The sequence below is a fragment of the Rhodnius prolixus genome, unplaced genomic scaffold (genome assembly GCF_049639745.1).
Source record: "Rhodnius prolixus isolate KJV_2025 unplaced genomic scaffold, Rpr scaffold_13, whole genome shotgun sequence".
Classification (NCBI taxonomy): domain Eukaryota; kingdom Metazoa; phylum Arthropoda; class Insecta; order Hemiptera; family Reduviidae; genus Rhodnius; species Rhodnius prolixus.
Window position 1 is genome coordinate 956846 of NW_027411583.1, and position 20724 is coordinate 977569.

Here is a 20724-nt window from a genome sequence, read left to right on the forward strand (position 1 = left end):
CTATAAACTTTCAAATAATCAGATAAGAAAACAAAAAGAATATTTCATTGTAGAAGTATTTACTGTTAATAAAATTGAGTTACCAGTGAATCGCTAACAGAAAATAACTTGTTATAATTCCACGATCACTAAATCGATGAATCGATAGTTGAATTTCAATTCACTTCAGTTGGCGGTATTTATTACCTTCGCTATCTCATAATTCGTTTTTCGTATTGCGCTTGTTCCTTACAGTGTTTGTGGGAGGTGCTTTCTTCTGCGCTCCTATATCTGATACTTATCAATGCTAGAAGTGCGGTGAGTTGCACTGGTGATTTTCGTGAATTACCATGGGTGATAGGGAATTAATAAACATATTCGACAATCTGAAACAATTATGTACGCACGAATGTGGATCTTTACCACCAGGTAAATTATTATTATTATTATTTTTTTTTTTTATTAAAAAAGGCTTAAGATTAGTACTTGAAACTTGATTTGAATGTTGTTCATATGGCTCGATACGTATTAAGGTGTGTTTAAATAAGTAAACCAGAATTGACGGCAACTCATTCTTTTAAAAGATTTTAATCTAAATACTTAATGGACCGTAGTTCCTAAATAAATAACGAAGGAAAGAGTAGATCTATGAAACTAATTTTAAAAGTTTTTATTTACATTTTAAAGCTCTAATTAAATTATCTGAAGAAATGCGTGTTTTTTTAGCCACATTTCTTACTGAGGAATTCCGATGAAGATACATTGCGTTTTATTTGTTTAAAAAGAAGTGCATTAAGAACCTTATTATTCGAAATAAGATAAAATACGTGTTAGCACTAGATTTATGTCTCTAGTTCATTTAAAATTATACGATATTTAAGAAAGATAAAATACTGAATTCTTTATTTTTAACATCACTGGATCTAATGTTGCAAATTAATCGCATTAACAATTTAAAAATATGCTAGTAGGTATTAAATACTACGTAAATTTTATTTGTAAGTAAAAGTATAAGTTAATAACATTCCATAAAAATAACAGAAACATTGGCTTTTCTACAAAACTTTAATCAAATGTTTTCTGCAAGAAGAGCAATAAACGAGAACATTAATTTTCTTAAAATATATAATTACACACAGGTAGAATACTGGTTGGTTCATCTTTTTTGTTCTTTACTGTCTTAACAAAGCTACCAACTATAAAAACTTCCAATAAGAAAAAGGATTCAACCTTTCCATTATATTTTGCTAGTTTCCTTTTTACTTTTCTTTTTTGAGTTTCGCTTGTTTTTTTCGGCCCCTTGCTTTTAACTTTCTTCTTTATACGGTCTTTATCAGTTTAATTTAGTCTGGTTGCTGTCAAAAATATATGTTTACTTTAAATGTGCAAAAGGGACAGAAGTACTTGAACAAAAGTAAGGTAGGTAATTGGATGATACTTGGCAAATATGCTTAACGCCCTTTATAAACATTTGCTAAAGAGGAATGAAAAAGTAAAACAAAAGATTGTATAATCGATGTGACAACTTCCTCAAGAATACACTTGAGAAAAGTAAATCACTACATATAATCATTATTATTTTCTCCTGATTTTCATTTATTTTTGCTAATGGTACTACAGTTAACATTTTAAATCTTTAATTTTTTTTAATTCGCAGAACTTATAAAAAAGTCCATTGCCAGATCTGTTGTGCACCTTTCTCAATTAACGAGACAAAACCAGAAGGATGCTACTCCAGAATTTGATGACTGTTCACTATCAAGGAAAATTGAATTCCAATTGGCAGTTTTAAATAAACAAAATGATGTTCCAAAATTGCATCAATTACTTAGAGCATTGAGACGAAATGAGGTATCTGAACGACTTTTAAATCTGTTATACCGGTTGGTCAAGCACTTGACCAGCAATGAGAATTGTATTTATTATGTTTTAGATAGTTTGGATTGTCTGATATTTTTCTTAACAAATTATCGAGCAGTAGCATTAGAATACAGGGACCTCTTTTCTGCCATATTCTATTTCATATGCTTCATATGTTGAACTATTGTAAAAACATAGTGATTTAATTCTACTTTAATTTAGTTCTGGGAAATTGGTTCCTACAGTTTGTACCAATGTATCTTATTTTTCTCAAAATGCCATTAAGCCCACCAATATCGTAATCTGTCGGTAGAAATACTGTTTGCATTCTTTTTGATGCTTTGGAAATCTATGACTATTGATTTATCTAGAAATAATATTTAATTTTGTCCGTCATAGAAGGATGTTTTTCCTAATATTCTGTCTCTATTTCAGCGTGAAATAGAGTTTGATGATGTGAATTGACTTCCGCTTATAAAGCTTCTGGCACTCAAACTGTTGTCCATCAGCCTGTACTGTTGAATGAAAATCCGAAACCACCTAAAATTAGCGAAAACACAGATGCTTTGGTGGATAAATTTAATCTATTAATAAATATCGCAATATCTATCTAATTAATTAGAAAAAGCAGTCCTCCACCGAGTTGGGCTTGTTATTTTCATTTTTTTTTTTTTTTATAACAAGAGCAAACAGTTTTCCTTCTCTTTATTTCAGTTGAATCCAAATTTCTATTGTTTGTGAGATCAGTACTTTTTGTTTTGTTTAAACTAATATCAAAACTTAGATTTTGAGAACAAAAATCGTTTCCAGAACTATTGCTGGTTTAACTTTAGCCATTGTTTAGATTTTTCTGTAGTACCTACTTTCCACACTATTCATGAATGGCGTTTGCTCTAAACACTTCTAGTTTTATGTTTCTTCTAAGGGTGAAACGTGCTATTAACACGTTAAGAATACCAAGAATTGCTTACATTCTAATCGGTTTCGAATATAAGATTATGACTATCCATGAGGTAGCAATACATTTCTTTTATCAATGTAGTGAATATTTCTTCGTATATGGTGAGCTAGATATATTTTATTTTGTTCTTCAAGCTTTAAGCTGTAGAAGCGAATTCATACTCGGTGTCAAAAAAATTGAATAGAATTTGGCGAGTGGCCACTCAATCCGAAACTGCCACCACAACTAGTAGGCAACTAGTTCGATGTGTTCGGCAAAAGCTGTCAATGCATTCTTTTTCAACTTTTTCCCATTTCCCAGCAATCGTTCTCCCGGGTGAAGACGAAAATTCGAATGATTTTCGCCTTATCAAAGCAAAGTTATTGCCGTTAAAAAGCTTATTTATTTCTGAAATTTAAATAAACTAAAGTAATTTGAATAAAGATAAGGCCAATCAACTATATCCTCCCAGGAAATTAAAGATTTGAGAGAAATGTAATTGTAGAGTATTGTTCATCGGTTTTGGCAACACTGAGCTATTCACTAACCTGAACATTTAAAACCGACTACGCTCAGTACATAAGCAGATAGGACAGGAGGCTTGCTAGCCTTACATAAAGCAATGTAAAAATAATTTTATAATTGTCAATAGCATAAAGTAATTAATTTTTGTGAACTAATTTTTATATCATTTTAATTACATACTAACTTTGTTACTTACTGTAAAATATATGCTCCACAGCTCTAAAGATGGCCTAGTTCCTAGGTTGAAAGGTTGACAAAAATAAAAAATAATTACTGAAATTGGCAATATTCTTTCTTCCTTCTGAAAAAATGTAACGTTGTGAAGTGGATCTACGATAGCCTCGTTCATTTCGAGCTGGCTTGTGGAAGTCGTTCGAATACTGTAACTAAATTCTGTTCAATTAATCGTATAGATAGTTCCGGCAGAAAAACCCTCTAGTTAATCAAAAAAGGGAACTCACTGTGTCCAAGATTTAATTTTGAGCTTACAATCCCGACTTATGTTTTCGTTCCTGATACGCATCACGCTTCAAGCAAACTTTTGACGTGATAATAAAAAATCATAATTACGAGAAAATGAAAACGGGATAATTTGTTACTGTTACTTACTGAAGCTTATTGCCTTCAAATTCCTTGTGTAATGATTAATGCATAATAGCTCAAAGGCCCAGTAGTGATAATTCAAAGTTATTCACAAGATATCATTGCACATCTGTTTTGGCTAAATTAATGTTTGTTCCAAAGCATTGTGAGGATGTAAGCTGGCCAGCGCTTCAAAAACCTTACCATCATGCAGCTAGGCGTTTCATTGCTTTTTATGATGTGCTTTCTTTGCAGTTTGATCCTCTTCAAAAAAACAAGAATGCCGTTTTAATATTTTTGTTGAAGTTAAGTGAACTGGAGCACAAAAGTAAAGAAAGAGAACCTTTTATTCTTAACCATTCGTTGACGACTCTTCGGCATAAAAATCATTCTTTTACATCTTTGAGCAAGGTAAATTAACTTTAAATAATGAAATAAAATTGCACAGAAATTAGAAGAAAGTTATCGAATCACATAAATATATTTGACTATAGTTACAATAAATCTTAGATTTCTGTGTAATTAGTTTGAACTGTGGAAGTAACTATATTTCTAAAATGTGGATCAGCTCCAACTATCTATTTTTCATTATCATTTTAAAATTGATGTAAATTTCGAAAGTTTGGGAGGAAATTTGCTGATGGCAACTAACTCCCTGGAAGAACATCTGAACTCCTGGGTATGAGTCCTTAGACTATTCTCTTCCTCTCATTCTAAAGTTCACTGAAGGTTATTGTATTGTCTGTAACCAAAAAAACACTGCGCAAAAGCAGGTAGTGCAATGCGTACTACAAATTGGAGAAAAAAATTAAATGCTTTAGTTTTATGTGATTTTTGTAAATCTTTTGTTCCACCAATACTGTTTGTAGTACTAATTATAAATTGTGCTTATGTAGGTTTCCACTGAAAGAAAGCCACTTGTTGCATCTCGTGTAATTTCTCCATCTTCTGAAAGTAGTTTGTCATTTCAAAGCGTTAATTCTTCCTCACGATTCAGTAATTCAATTGATCATGACTTTATTCAGAAAAGTAAGTGCTATTAATATAATTTTTTTTCCATTTTTAAGATGGTTACTTTTTTGAGTACCAACAACAAAAAAATTAGACAATAATTTCTATAAAATTGCGAAAGATGAAAAAAAGAAGTCCAGTCAAATATTACTTAATTAATTTTTACAGTCCAAAAACTAGCAGAAGTAAAAGTAAGTATCTAGAATTATCAAGTTGCAACTTTTTACGATCGTCCAGTAGCACCCAGAAGACTCGAAAATACTTTCTTTGAGAAATTTTTTTAAAGTACATTAGATCTTATGTACAATAAATTTAGAGCAAAACAGTTTTCGTAAAGAGTATTGACATCAGATTCTTAGCTCTTGTCCGAACAATTTGCCATTTTGAGTTAATTTGGTTTAGAAATAGTAGAAGAAAAAGTGTATTTACAAATCTAATAATTAAGAATGTAATTGAAGTAGTTTTAATCAATTTTTATTTTTTTGTTCGATACTTTTTCTCTTTCTGAATTACAATTTAAATTTCCAAAGGACATGCGTCAAAATACAAATAATAAAGTCGTATGTATAACTAGGTGCATCAGTATACAATAATAATGTGCCTTTAATACTTAATATTCATGTTTTGTTTGATATATAATATGTTTTGTTTCATGTTAGTTACATCAAGAGAAAAATCAAAGTCATCAACAAAAGATAAAAGAACGAATGAAAGTGTTCCACGATGTTATTCTGCCGATTCATTTTCACAAATTGCGTCAAATTCAGTACAAAAACGAATAACAACATGTTAGTAGAAATTTAGATTAAGGATATATGTTATTTTTTATGTGGAAATTTTTGTTTAGTGGTTTTATTTTTCCTTATAACTCTTATTTAATTCTTATTTTCATTTTCTTCTTCCCAATGTTGAACTTCTATGAAAAAATTCTTTCGCACTGAAAGATAAAAGATAAAATGAGAGCTGGGGAACACATGACTAAAAACAACTCTTAGGCGCGGTGGTATAAACCAGTAGTGATTAAATTTTACATATTCCTATTTATACTTCATCTATTACAAATATTTGGATTTCTCTTCGAAATGAATATCCACAATTTTCAGAAAAAAAATAAAGAGATTTTTAAATAAGTAGGGTACTAATTTATAAATTACAAGGATTGTGATTAAACTGAAATGGACATTTTTAACTTAAATCTTAAAAATAATTTTCTTTAATACTTTAATAAAAATCAAAACAATTATTTAATTTTGCACCTTATAATTTTTTCTCTGGTAAAATTTTAAATAATAATGATAATATCAACAATAATTTTGTATAGTTCGTTTACTTTAAAGATAAAATATTGATATTTATATAAATTATTTTTTCTAGATGATACAAACCTAGTTTCTGAAGCAGAGATTGTCAAAGAATTGTCTTATTGTTTCCAAGGTTTGCCTGGATCGGTGATAAAGTTAGATCATACTGGTGGCTTCACTATAGATCCGCAGGTATTTATTTATTTATTTTTTCATACTCTAAGTCTTAGAAAATTAGTGCATTTACTTTTTTTCTGTTGTATGTTTTTGCGATACCATCAACTTTTGAAGTGTTGGGAGATCTCATGAAATCTGTTGTCTAAGACTTCCTCTTATTGCCGTTTATGTATAAATAGAAAAATAACATGAAGCCACTATTCCTTATATTTGTTAATTACCGTATGATTTCCGATCAAACTCTTCAAATCATGTTTTTTTTATTTTAATTCAATTTCCTAAGAAAATGTATTTTTAGAGTTTTGGGAAAGATAAGTTACTTACATCAAAGTGCCGTCTCAGTTCCATATTTTGCTATCATAAATAAATATTAAAGGAAGTAAATTCTTGAACTTTTTTTTAAATATTCGTTAGTTGAGAAATGCAGCCTGAGAAAGTCCGTATATCTAAGAAAATTGACGATTTCCCATTTTTGTTTATTTTTATTAGGTAAAGGTTCCTTATCCTGATCTTGTTTTAAAACTAATGGAAATTGGATATTTGCATAACAATATCGTCAACAAAAGCAAGATGTTGTTAAAAAATGGTGCTGTTTTAAGAGCAATTGAGTCAGCTATACGAAAATTATTGAAAGAATATTACAAAGTGATTGCGTGCATACAATCTGAGGTATGACATGTTGATTTATTAATTTTTGTGTATAACTGTTGCTTTGCAGCTTATTCAGGGTGAATGCCCTGATTAATCTGAAAATTCTGGATAATTATTGTCAAGAGAATTGCTTGAAGGTCAAATAAGATAAAACTGTTGTATTTTCCTTTGAAAAAATAGGAAAACTAACGGCTACTAAATATTGTTGTCTAGTGGCTCTCTTACTAAATTTACAAGAGAATTTTAACTATTTTGGAGTACCGTTTGACGTATATCCAATATTCCTTAAGCACTTGATTACAAAAGCTCCTTGGCAATTGAATACATTTTGAGCGTATTGAACCGGTGAATAGTTCTCATCTCTTTTTTGTATTACATGTTTTGCGTGCTGATCCAATTCTCTTGCATTTTTCTCGATAATTTTTTTCTTTTTTTATTAACAGTTCGTTGAACCAAGTGATTGCCAAGCTGAAAGCAGCAGGGAAGGTAATAAAAAACATCGAATTACACTGGCTAGATTATTTTTTAATGTTAGCCAAACATTTGGAACGTTGAAGACTATTTGTGATGTAATTAATGCAATACAAAATACAAAAGGCGGTGCCGCTCTTACAGCTTTATATCCAATGAGATTTCATGGCGATCCTCGGTATTCAACAATATTGGATGATATAGTGACTCATGTAAGTTCTTGGAGTAGTGTTATAATTTTTACCTAGCATTAGGTGCATTTTGATACTTTTATTAATTTTATTTTAGGCCGAGAGACCTTTGATGAATATGATGTGCACATGGATGGTTGAAGGAGAACTTTGTGATCCACATGACGAATTTTTTATCGCCATAAATACAGAATGCCATGATCGTGATATCTGGAGAAATAAGTTTATTTTACGGTGAGATATTTGAATATTTTGCGCAGTGTTATATTTGACATTATTTATTCATTTAGATAGAGCTAGGCGGTGATGCAATCTGTAATAAATATCTGTTTATGTCAATTTGAAGTCTAAGCTTAGGTTGAACCTAAACTTTGTTATTGTTGTCTAATGTAAAAAGGCCACACTTCTTATTACCTTTGTCAGAAATATATTAATAAATATTCTGTAAATCCTGTTTTAAAGACAAATTTTGAATTAGAGGTAATTGAGAAAGTTTAGACCGTAATCAGCAAAACGTTTTCTTACAGTTCAGCGCTTATGCCGAATATTATTTCTGAAAACCAAGCTTCAATGATATTAAGATCTGGAAAAGCAATTAAATTTTTAACGGTAATATGTGAGGAAAGGATACCAGTGGTGGGGATGAGAGAGAAATTGAAAAGAATGAAAGGTACGTAAACGATAACAAAATTTGTTTATTGGTTGCTATTTAAGATGTCAATAAATACGTTAAATAATTGATACAAATTGGCACTATCCCTAAATTGGTTCTTAAGGAAGATTAGATGATTAAAGCCCCTTAGAGCGAAAAGGACTAGCCATTTCTTAGGGATCTTAGCGCCCAGATTTTATTCAACTCATAATCAAAAACAATTCACCTCTAGGTGCTATGGAGAAGCAGATGATGTGAGCAACTGTTAGTTTATTGTTCCTCTACGCAATCTCTAGCTCATAATACCAATATGATTTTTCTAGTATTGAAAATCTTAAGTTTCCTATTGTGTTTCCTTTACCTAGAGTTAGTTGATCTCGAAAACTGTGTGAGAACATTTGAATACAATCAAGACTAAAACTCAGGCAGGTTGTTTAAGTATACAAATGTCAGGATAAAATTTGTGAACACGGACCATACATAAAAAAAGGTTATAATAATATAAATCACTTGACATTAAGAGGTTTTGCTTTTCACGTGAACTTACTAAAAGCTCCTCGCTGAAAATGGAGGGTTACGTTGGAATTGTCATAAAAATAAACATAAATTTGAGGGAAAGCAATATTTTTTTTAATTCTTCATTAAAAAATATCTTTAACTGACATATTTCTTTAACAGTTAGGGGTATCCATGAGCAAAAAGTAGGCCAGGAATTCACGTTACATTACTAGCATGTACCGTTCGTTTCTTTAGGAAGTTAGACGTGTCTGCTAGAACCAGGTCTTCTTGAAACTCAGTTGTCTCTACATATGAATGGAAAATTCTAGGGACAGTTGCCCTTGAACAGTTGAACATTTAGCCTTATTGCTTTACATATACATATGTAACCGTGATATGTGATATCATTCAGTGTCACCATAATCGTTGCCTTTTCACATGTAACCTTTTCTTTTTTTTTAACCTTAAGTTAAAGATGGGTACTGGATATTATAAAAAACTGATTTATAAATAAGAAATAATAAAACAATATACAACTTCAGAATTAACTTAAGCCGCCTGTTTAAAAGATGCTGATACACATACAGCTGATGGTTCGTCTAAGATTTTACTGTGGTTATTGCATCGAGCTCAGTTATAATTTTTTTTTTTTTTTTTTTTTTTAAAAAGTGTATTAATTTTTAATCCATTAAATAAGTGTATTTATTTTAATGATAAATAATACATCATTTGAATCAATGAAAGGATTTAAACTGCCTTTATTTTTCTATTTTTATCTTACATGTTTCAGATGCGAACATATCAGATTTAAGAAATCCTCGAAGTGAATTAACAGATCTTGTGGCTGCTGTTACAGATGAAACATCTAAACTTGTTTTAGATACATTAGTTGATAAATTTAAATTATTTGAGCATTTTCAAGGGCTTCGCCGTTATATGTTATTAGGTCAAGGAGATTTTGTTAACTACTTCATGGATCTCGTTGAGTAAGATTATCTTTAAATTAGAAAAAGTTTATGGTAAAGATTAATGCCGATACATATGGCTTCTAAAACCAAATAAGTTTAAGAACATTTAACTACAAATACGTTTATTGGTTCCTTGTTTTCTTTATTATAAATTTTGTGTTGATTATAAGTCTTGAAAGGTTGTTTCTTGTATAATTAACAACAATTTCGTCTCAGCTGGATTTTGCGGGTTTAAATCTTGGTTATAATGTAGTTAAAGATAATATACGATGTTATCTTTTTTTCAATTTTTTTAAAAATAGAAAGTTGCCAAATACCATAATTAAACTGCTGTCTTAAGAAGCATAATACATGGTTATTTTTTTTTTTTTTTAATTATTTGTTAAGTTACACCAGCGCTAGATGCACTATTAGTAACAATGACAATATGGTTAAAAATAAAATTACTTAACTCATTGCATTTTTAAATTGTCTCTTCCAATTTAAATATTATTCATAGAAAATTGATTCTTGTAAATAAAGTCTTCGCTCTAAAGTGAAATGGAAGTTTAGAAATACTACAAAAGGTAGCAGCGTGAGTTTAAACTTAAATATTTGCTTAAACTTATCCTTTCACCTTGAAATTCCCAAATCATTCTGAAGAATGTATAATCCTTACTTTCGTCCACAAATCTAGGTTCAAATTTAGGTTCCATTTATTTTGTTCTTTCACTATAATTAGTATGCTTATTCAGTTCATTATTAAAAATTATTAAATTTTCCTTATTAAAATTGTTATTCATTATTAAATATTAAAATTTAGTTTATCATTTTGGTCATAATTTTAGTATATTGCATTTGGTACCAAAATAGGAAAATATTTTACCAAAATAATAGCTGATTAATTTTTTTATAAATTTCTAATGAAATATTCTTAAAATGAAACCTAGACCCCAGATGCGAAAACCAGCTTCCAAATTACAATATTACGAATTAATGAGTTTACTGGGAACTGCTATTCGTGGAAGTAACGCTGCTTTTGAAGATCCTGACGTTATTAACCGAGTTACTGTCAAATTACTTGTGGCTTCTGGAGGTGATTGGGGTTCGGATGTTTTCGGGCTTCAATACTTAATGCATGACACCCTAGATGCTGTAAGTATATAATTTTTATATTTTTTTTATATTTGCTGAAACTGTAAAAGTTAATATTTATTTATTCATGGGGCTTTCAGGCTCTTAGGATAAGTGAAGGAGCGTATAGCCAAGTATTTAATTTTCTCTGGAGAACAAAGCGAATGGAATCTATTCTTTTGCGTTTGAGGAAAGAACGATGGGCTACAAAAAATTATCTAAACTTGTTAGCGAGGAAATTTCCAGGTACTTTGTATAGTTATTAGGTGACTGCAAGATCGACTTAAACTAGACCTTTAAAGAATATCTGTAGTAGGGTGATAGCGCCTAATTACTTCAGTTTTGAAGAGGTATATTTTATTTTGTATTCGTATTTTTTTGTGTTTGTTTCATGATTTCTAAATTGGCCTACAAAAATGCGGTATTACCAACATGCGATATGTGTCATAGGCAATATTATCGATGAATAGCCTTGTTTTAATATCAGTCATTACAGTAATTTAATGTTAGTTGCGCTTATAAATTAATGAGTTTACTGGGAACTGTTATTCGTGGAATTAACGCTGCCTTTGAAGATCCGGACGTTATTAACCGAGTTACTGTCAAATTACTTGTGGCTTCTGGAGGTGATGATATAACATAAATGTTTTTATACTTATGGGTCCGGTTATTTTGCATTGCTGACTTACATTCCGCAACATCGAATGAACAAGTTTAAAAAAAAAAACTACCATTTTTTTGTTTTTTATTGGTTCGATTGTGAATATTTAAAGTAAAAACTTTTAAAGAGGTGTCTGATATAATTTAGTTTTTCGTAATGTTGAGCTTTTGTCAGTATTATCATCCTCCATTGCTTATTGTAGATTTGTGGTTGTCTAGTTTTGATTTTTCAAAAGTTTATCTATGTTAGACGTTTTAAAGTCTGAATGAGTTGATTATTGTGAAATTTGTTTACTGTTCCTTGTTTGGTCTATATTTATTGTATTTAAAGCGTAATTGGCATGAAACTGATGCCATTCTGCCATATGAGTTTAGTTTTATTGAGGTATAAGTGAAACATTAATAAATTTCAAATGAATCATTATGGAATGCGTTCCCAAACGTCAGTGTCTTATTTTATCTAATTGCTATAGTATGGATATTCTTATTAAACATATAATGGCCTAACAAAATAATTTATGAAGCAAAATTACGTTTCGTTAAACAACTTTTTTCATTTTTATCTTTGTTTTCAGATATAAATGGAGTAATTATGTGTGCGGATAAATTAAATTTAGAATTTTTGCATTTTGCTCGTCAATTTCATTACTACATATTATTTGAAGTAGTTGAATGTTTGTGGGAAAAATTTTTACAAGAGTACAAAAAAGCTAGATCTTTTGATGAAGTAATTAAAGCTCACGACAGTTTTATAAAATTAATTCAGACTAAAACTTTTCATCGTGATGAATCAAGGGTAAGTTTTTTAAATATGTCAATAATTTCTCCTTTTGTAATAATTGAAACATTATTTTAACTTTATGAGGCTTTTTTTCCAGCCAATCGAAACGTAGCTTGACACTTATAATGGAATATCATTACAATTTTTTTTTTTTAAGTATATTTTAAACATTTGTTGTTTTACAGGTATTCATAAATCAGTTTCGATTAATTTGGGATTTGGTTTATGAATTAGAGTCCTTGGAAGAAATGTTTTTTAATCGTGTAGTAAATGAATGTGAATATTATTCAGAAAGGAAAAAGAAAATAGAACTTCATGGAACCAGCCATAATGAAGAAGCTCAAAATTACTTGAAAAAGAGAGAGTTTAAATCATTTCTCGATTCAGTTAGAGCACAGTATGATATCATAAATAGAAATTATCAGGTAAATAACAATTTTATAATAATTTATTACAACATTTATTTTACGCAGATGATACTGATCGATTTAAAAGTTGAGCATAACCTTAATGTTATAAGTACAAGAATTTTCCGATAGTTAAATTGAGCGAAGATTCATTCCAGTTATGAGTGTGTTGTGCGATAAGTAAGCATATAGTTTCGGGTAGCTCAAATCATGCGGTTTGAGGATTTAGCAGCGCCATACAATATCAAGGAATGTCACCCGTGAGGTGTAAAGTAGAAGAAAATACAACCATATCCCGAGGGAATAGAAAACAATACAAATTCTATTCAAAACCGTAGGTACCTGGAGATTCTTTCCGATATGAAGAGTTTATTTTCTAACAACATCAAAGTGTTACAGGCTTCGGCAGATTTCAAAATTGATGAGAATGTGTGAGATGTGCTGTTTTTATGAAAGAGATTTATTTATAACTTTTTACCAGAGAAAGATTTTTCTTATTTTTAAACTGTCTAAAACTCAAGGTTCCTCAGAAACAATATCTTATCATGTACTGGTCAAGAACGGCTACCACCTGTTATTTATTAATAAAATTTTTGTTATAGGGGGTGTTGAAAAAGTTTTTACTGGCACTATCTTCAGAAAGCAGCAATGAATTGGTTGTACTCAGCGATCGGATTGATTTTAATGATTATTATAAAAAAGGTGACTCTAGAATTACAGATTCCATGAAATATAGTTTCTGCAATGAATTATTGCCGTGAAAAAAAAAAAAAAATCAAAGACCAATTTATAACTCAAGAAATCAAATAATTCTCATCTTCATCTTTTTTCTTGTTCTTAAAAGTTATTTCTTTCATTTGTAAATATAAGTTTATAAGGTTGTATATTCTGTGATTATTTTTAAAGATATATTTAAACTTTCTTTTAGAATAGCAGTATAAAGACTTTTTCCCGGAATTATAAAAAATTTACTGTAGATAATAACGTCCCTAGAAGTTTTTTTTAACCTTTTTAGAGTTTTTTTTTTTATCATGTTTTAGCCTGCTTTTCTTTTCTCTTTTTTCTATAATTGTTACCACATACATAAAAATTGTTTTGGTGATAAAAATTATAAACTCTAACGCTTTACTAAAATGATTATGTTTTTAAAAAGTATTTACAAAATAAAATGTTCTCATAATTAAGTAGTTTATTTAAAAAGTTTTATTAGAAATATAAGTAGTAAACATTTTAATCTGGTGAAAAGTAGGTGTACAGCAAATATGTTTAGATTTCTTTACTTCTATTACTATTCGTCTGTAGGTAACATAAATGAAGAGTTTGTAGAAAAAGGTTATCTACAGTACCTATTAAAGTTAGCTCAAAGGTGTTTTATTTCAATTGTCTTAGTAGGTTTTGAACATTTGTTCAGGTGGGAAGTAATTATAAAAAAAATTCTAAACAAAAAAAATAATTTTGCAATTGTCTCTTCAGTTTCAACTGCCTTTTATGTATCAAATTCTTTTGCTGTGGAGAATTCTTCATATTATAAATTAGTGCAGACGTAAGAGTAAGTATCAGCACTGATTCTGTAAGTCATGTTTGCGTGAAATATTCGTTACTTTTTATTCACTTCTTATTATGAGAAAATAATTATTGTATCCTTTTTCTTTGTCAGCTACAAATCATCCTTAAATTTTGAAAATAACTTAAAGAATCAAATGTCTCACCTAAAAGGAAAGGATAGCTATACTGGTTGCACTTAGCACCGTATAAAAACTTGAGCCGTCCTCAGTAAATTTTAACAGAACAACTCATTGTTCAAAATCATTAGTTTCAGTAAATAATAAGGTAATTTCTGTAATATTCACCTAAAATTTTTTATGATTTTCATTTCGTAGGAATTGGGGAGCTAACAGTCCAATAATAGTTTTAATTACATAAAAGATAAATTATTCCTCGTTCACGAAAGCTAATTGGACCTTTATGCAAAGGATGGACTCTTCAGAGTAGAATAATGGTTACATTCACACTTTTTTACAAAAATGCTGTGCTAAACAGTCTTAAGTTCTTAAAATGTATTTATTTCAAATGGTTAGTTGACTGCTTGTATTAGTTATGGCTGTTCATGAATTCCCATGGTAAATTTCGTTAGAAATGTCAATAGAAGTTTTTTCTTCATCTTTCTACATTTCAGGAAGTAATGCATAATAGACGAATTTATTTGAAGTTTAGTGATCTTCACAAGATAAGAGTGGACATCATTCAACGTTAAATTCTCAATCACAAAATTTGTTTCACTCATAGCAGAGCAAAAACTCATGGTTGAGCAACACGAACTAAGGAAAATGGTGGAGCAGGGAAGTGTGCCAGCGAGCATTAGGTTGATGCTCCTTTGGTTCGAAGTAGTCTGCATTATTTTGCATTAAATAACAAGTGGGACGTTTGAAAGGATGATACTGGGGTAAGAGCTAGCACACTAGTGTTTTGGAGATTAAGAAAATAATATTGGCATAATTATATCCAGAAAAAACTAAGATTTAGAAGCTTCATTAAAAAAAATGGGAAATATCAACATTGTTTCATTCCTGCTTTTGATACGTTTCTTACAAAGTCGCAATATCATACACTTCATTTCGAACCTGCGATCTAACTTGCTTTTAGTTATTGCCTTCTAGTTATTTGAACAATTTTCCTTTAAAATATTCACTTACGAGCAAATTTCTGCAACCCAACCACCTAATTGTATTATCCAGTTGGTTATTTCATCTCAGATAGGAAGAAGGATTATGGACTAAGAAATCACTATATCTTCCGCATCTCCTTATATTTGCAGGCTTAGTTCCTTATTTTTTAATATTTTACTAATTTAGTCACTATTACTTTGGTAATTATTTTAATATTAGTTTGCTTCTGATTCTTGGTTTCTGAGATAACTTTTAGAATTTAATAAATTCCTGAACAATTTTAGGTGCTTTATTTGGAAGCATAGGTTTCCTACTGTTAACGTGACTGATGCAAATAAATTCCATAATGTGATCAATACGTAATAAATTTAAGAGAAAGGCCATAAATAAAAAATAATAATGACAATAAAATTTTATATAATTAACGTAAATACATTAGTAAAAGTACAATAAAAATACAAAATAAATATTTGGTAACAAAGTCGCAGTGTGAAAATAAAATTATGTAATACTATACAATGTGAGAAAGTAAAATTTTATTTCTTACCAGAGTAAAAGAAATCAATGAAAAAAAAAATGTCATATTTTAAGTTACAACCAAGAGATTACTTCTGATACAACTTTCACCTTATATTAATATTTATATTAAATTTAATACTTAAGTTTCGTCTTTTTTTCTTTTTGAAAAAAGACATGCAAAGAAAAATTCCAAGCATAATAAAATCAGTCCATTTCCATTTTAGGATAATTGCAATATTGCATAATAATAAGTGACTTACAGTAATCCATTACTTACAATACGTACAAGATAATCTCCTTTAATTTGAATTAGTTCAATATCTCCAACATAATCCCAGTATTTTCTATAAAATAAAATGCTGCAGCAAACAACTGCCCCTGAAATCCAGTTAGTTAATTATTTGTTTATGGGAAGATTTAAAAAAAATTATAATAAACGATTATGCTTTTAGAACTTATTTACACTTTTAATATAATTCACTTATCGAGTACTGTTGATAAATTCAATTTTTTATCCAATCTACTTAAACGACTAACAAAAATATTTTTGTTTGTTTTGTCTTGAAGACGCAATATCCACCTTAAATAATTAAAGAGGCATTTCAAAATTGACATCAAGTTTTGCTGCTCGAGCGAGACCAATAATTGAGGAAAGTTTTACAGCTAGACGAGCGGCTTCATCAAGATTATCGCACGGTAATATTTTCATTCCTGAATGTGCTATCAACACTTTAGCATCATCAACATTTGTACCCTGTAAAACAAAAGTACACGTAGAATCTTCCAATACTTTCTACATAAATTAGTTAACTAACGAGATTATCTACTGTCATGAGATTATCATCCCTACATCGCTAAGAAGAGAGACAAATTCAAGAAGACAAGTCGTCAGCATTGGAAAGTAAGCAACTTATTCAATTTGGAAATCATACTAATCTTCTGACTTTAAACTAACTACTAGACTAGTCGTTAAAAAGCAGGATTAAAAAAAAATTAAGTAAGTAAAACTCACTATAACTTAAACAATGTTATTATAATCATATAGTAAAACCAGATCAAAAGTCATTTTGTAAAAACACAATATTTAATTAATTCTATCTTCACTAAAATACACTTTATTTTAGATAAACTGTACACAGCAAATTTAGCCTTGTTGCAATATTTCTAGTTAACAAAAAAAATCCTCTGAGCAAGTAATCAATTTCTATCATTCCAGAAGTACTTTATTTTCTTAAACCTACTGAAAAAATTCAAAACTACGTCTGTTTCTGTAAATTCTATTAAAAGAGAACATATTAAAAATTGGCGTAATACAAATTAGATAATACATAATAGAAGAAGTGGTTGAAGCCAACTACCAACTGAAAAATATATTCCCACTGCTAAGTCGTACTTTACACTGTTAGGATAACACAAAATACAGTATAACAAGGAATTGTGATGATGATAGAGTAGATATTTGCTTGGGTGTGGGTTACCAAGGGGATCAGTATTCGGGATGTCAGGTTGGAGCTCTTCGCAATATTAAGCATGATTATAACATTGTTATTATCAGTTCATCAATTTGATTTTTTTTATTTAATATTCTTAACTTACCTGAAGTCTGCAAATTATTGGAACTTTAAGATTTAATTCTTTAACAGCAGCAATAATACCTTCGGCAATTACATCACAACGCATTATTCCTCCAAATATATTCACCATTATAGCATAAACCTAAAAAAAGTTTTAAATTAGAAAATGCTTTACTTTTAAGGTATGGTATTGATAATTTCTTAAATATATATTTTTTAAAAAATATATATGGGCTATTTTTATTTTGCCCTCTCCTTAGCAAAAAAATCTAGCGAACGGCTAGGTTGGTCAATGCGAGATGGTATATAGTAGAGTACGTTTGTCTTTATCTATGATATCTAATTTAGCAGCTAGATGCATGAAATAATTTCACAATTCAAATTCACTACCTTGGGATCAGCTGTAATAATTTTAAATGCTTCTTTGACTTGATTAGCAGTAGCACCACCACCGACGTCAAGAAAATTAGCTGGTTCTCCTCCGTGGAGTTTGATAATATCCATAGTGGCCATAGCTAATCCAGCACCATTTACAAGACAACCAATATCACCTATTGCAAAATTTGTATTTAGAAATAACATACTAGCTTAATTAAAATGTTCAAAAGAAATTAAAAAGATCTTATCCAGCAAAATAAAAATTATGATACACTTCTTTTACAACTGTGGATTTAAAAACTCAGATATTAATAATTTCTTCTCTATAGCCTCTACAGCTCCTGACCGGTGATAGACAGTTATCTATAGCGAGTGAACATTAAAGGTTTACAGTGCAATAAGAAGACTCCGTGCGCCCAAAACCTTTATACGTTGAGGCTGCTTCAATTGACAAATAATAATATGTATAAAATATTAGTAAAATTAATATTACAAACTTATTCTTTAAGAAACTCCGTAGAGGAACATTAACAATCCACTCTTCAGGGTTCTTGGCCTCCCGGCGGATATCCCAACCTAATACATTCATAAACCCGCACAAATAACACACACAATTTACACCTAAACTTTGACACGATCAGATATTAAAATATAATTAAAGTGATATACTTAATTTAAAGCGTTATCTCGAGTAATAAAGTCTGCCTTAAAACAGGAGAGAGTGAAGTCAACAAAAACTTTTTTTGCACCACTTAGAGGATATCAAACTTCTAGTTTAATCTTCTTTTCGAGACTCTAATATGATTTATTCAAAAAATAGTAAATTTATATTCACCATCTAAAGCGATATAGTTCAAGTTGTGTTTAGCAGCTTCCACTTCTTTTGGATCCTCTTGTGTCCAATCTCTTAAATCAAACAATTCTTTTTGTCTGAATTCAGCATTATCATCAAATCGAAATTTTGCATCCAAACAGAAATCTAAAAATAAACATTATCGGAGTTTTATCACAAAACTCTTCTTCTAATTTGCATTTATCGTAAATACATACGTTATATTAATGATATACTAACACTCTCCAGTTGAGTCTTCTGCATAAGGGTTAACTTCAATGAGTAATGCATCTTTTTTCAAAAATAAATCGTACAAATTTAACAACATTTGTGAAACTTGTTCTTTTTTATCACTCAAGCCAACTTTAGTGGCAATGTCTCCAGCTTGTTCTTTGGTCAGGCCTGATAAAACAAAACTACATTCGAAAATAATTTGTAAATCTATTTCCGACAAAAATGTTTTAACTGGATAGAACTACCTTTAGTAATGTCAATCGGAACATAAAGAATAGCATCCGGGTTCTCGACTGCTACTTCCTCAATATTTATTCCACCTTGAGATGATGCAATAACCACAGGTCCCTATTTTAAAGTAAAAAGCTTTTATTTACTGTTACTAAGAAATTTTTTCTTGTGAATCTTTTTATTATTGCAGCCATATGTAATTAATAACACTAACAATTACTAATAAAAGTCAAGATAAAATAATTAAATATTCTAGCTCACTTACACTGAATGCTCTTTCCATCATTATTGCAAAATAATATTCTTTTCTTGGGAATTTTCTCTCAGTCACCATTACGGAATTACAAATGCGCCCCTTTTCACCAGTTTGTTTAGTTATCAAATATTCTCCAATCATCTGTCCAGAAATACTCTCAGCTTCCTCGGGGCTGTAACAAAATTTAGGTTGCTTAATTGCCTTATAAATAGGATCTTCAATTTTAGATAAGTATGACGTTAAAACGGTACCAATTTTCCTAACACAACAATTATACTTCCTGGAATTGTCTATACTATAAGCTATTCTTTTTACCACCATACTTTATTCTGAACTGTTTGCAATTATTAGAGACTGGCAGTTATTATTGTCACAGTACAATCCCAAATATTGTATTAACTATACTTTTTGTTTTAAAAGCTGCTTCTGATTGACTGACTAAAGTAATAATCCAACCTTTAAATTTAAATATATTATTTTAAAACCCCCGTCTTAGGTATGGACTGTTGCGCAAATTTATTTCGCATTAGTATATCCAAGCTAAAATCAAAATCGTACGTACCTGAAAACCATTCGAACGCCCCCTTTAAGACCATTCTTGAAACTTCCTTTTCCTCTACCACCAGCTAATACTTGTGCTTTTAGAACGATATCTTTGATATTAAGCTTCCTTGCAATGTCTCCGGCTTCTTTCTTGGTTGAGGCAAGACCAAATTTTGGTACAGGTATTCCAGCTCCACTTAGAAGTGTATAACTTATATGTTCATGGACATTTAAGTTGCGTTTTTGTTCGAAATTTGGATTCAAGGTTGCTCCAACTGAAGTAGCGCTAAATATCTGAGGTTACAAATTACTAAACTATTGATCAATAGTACGATAACTTAGAAAATTAATAAATAAACAATACTACTTACTTTGGTAGAATTTCGAAGGCTGAAGCTACCAATAGATGTCAAACTTCTATTTATGATGGTTGCCATGATTTATTTTTATACCTACCGAGTTAGAAAAGAATGTTATTCTAAGGAAACAGTGGCGTATTTTAAAATAAAACAAAGGCAAAACAAATGTAAATAAAAATTCCTATTCAAATTTATTTATAATTTATCGAAAATACCTTAATTTTACCGATGGTTTTACGTTCTAAGCAAAGATGATATGCTAGCTCTCAAATCGAATTGTAACCCTCACTATAGATAATGTAACAGCTGACTGTCCTGCAAAATCTATTTTTTCTACTATATATATTTTGGTGGGGAGTGATCAT

The 20724-nt window shown here is 29.9% G+C and overlaps 2 protein-coding genes across 2 annotated transcripts; one reads left to right on the plus strand and one right to left on the minus strand.

Moving 5' to 3' along the window:
- Nucleotides 1–123: 123 nt before the first annotated feature.
- On the plus strand, nucleotides 124–13651 carry LOC141447855 (gamma-tubulin complex component 3-like). Its single transcript, XM_074115754.1, has 16 exons — nucleotides 124–408; nucleotides 1637–1830; nucleotides 4142–4297; nucleotides 4783–4915; nucleotides 5557–5685; nucleotides 6272–6390; nucleotides 6865–7044; nucleotides 7470–7709; nucleotides 7786–7922; nucleotides 8216–8358; nucleotides 9629–9824; nucleotides 10736–10940; nucleotides 11021–11165; nucleotides 12155–12375; nucleotides 12546–12785; nucleotides 13370–13651. Exons 1-16 carry the CDS (start codon nucleotides 330–332, stop codon nucleotides 13526–13528), a joined length of 2676 nt encoding a protein of 891 aa, XP_073971855.1. The 5' UTR covers nucleotides 124–329; the 3' UTR covers nucleotides 13529–13651.
- A 2182-nt stretch (nucleotides 13652–15833) lies between these two features.
- Nucleotides 15834–20724, minus strand: ScsbetaA (Succinyl-coenzyme A synthetase beta subunit, ADP-forming). Its single transcript, XM_074115758.1, has 11 exons — nucleotides 20575–20724; nucleotides 20372–20452; nucleotides 20020–20294; nucleotides 19467–19629; nucleotides 19216–19318; nucleotides 18977–19138; nucleotides 18740–18883; nucleotides 17917–18077; nucleotides 17549–17668; nucleotides 16533–16706; nucleotides 15834–16330 (listed from the first exon to the last, which is right to left on the minus strand). The coding sequence occupies exons 2-10, from the start codon at nucleotides 20435–20437 to the stop codon at nucleotides 16542–16544; spliced, it is 1359 nt and encodes a 452-aa protein (XP_073971859.1). The 5' UTR covers nucleotides 20438–20452; nucleotides 20575–20724; the 3' UTR covers nucleotides 15834–16330; nucleotides 16533–16541.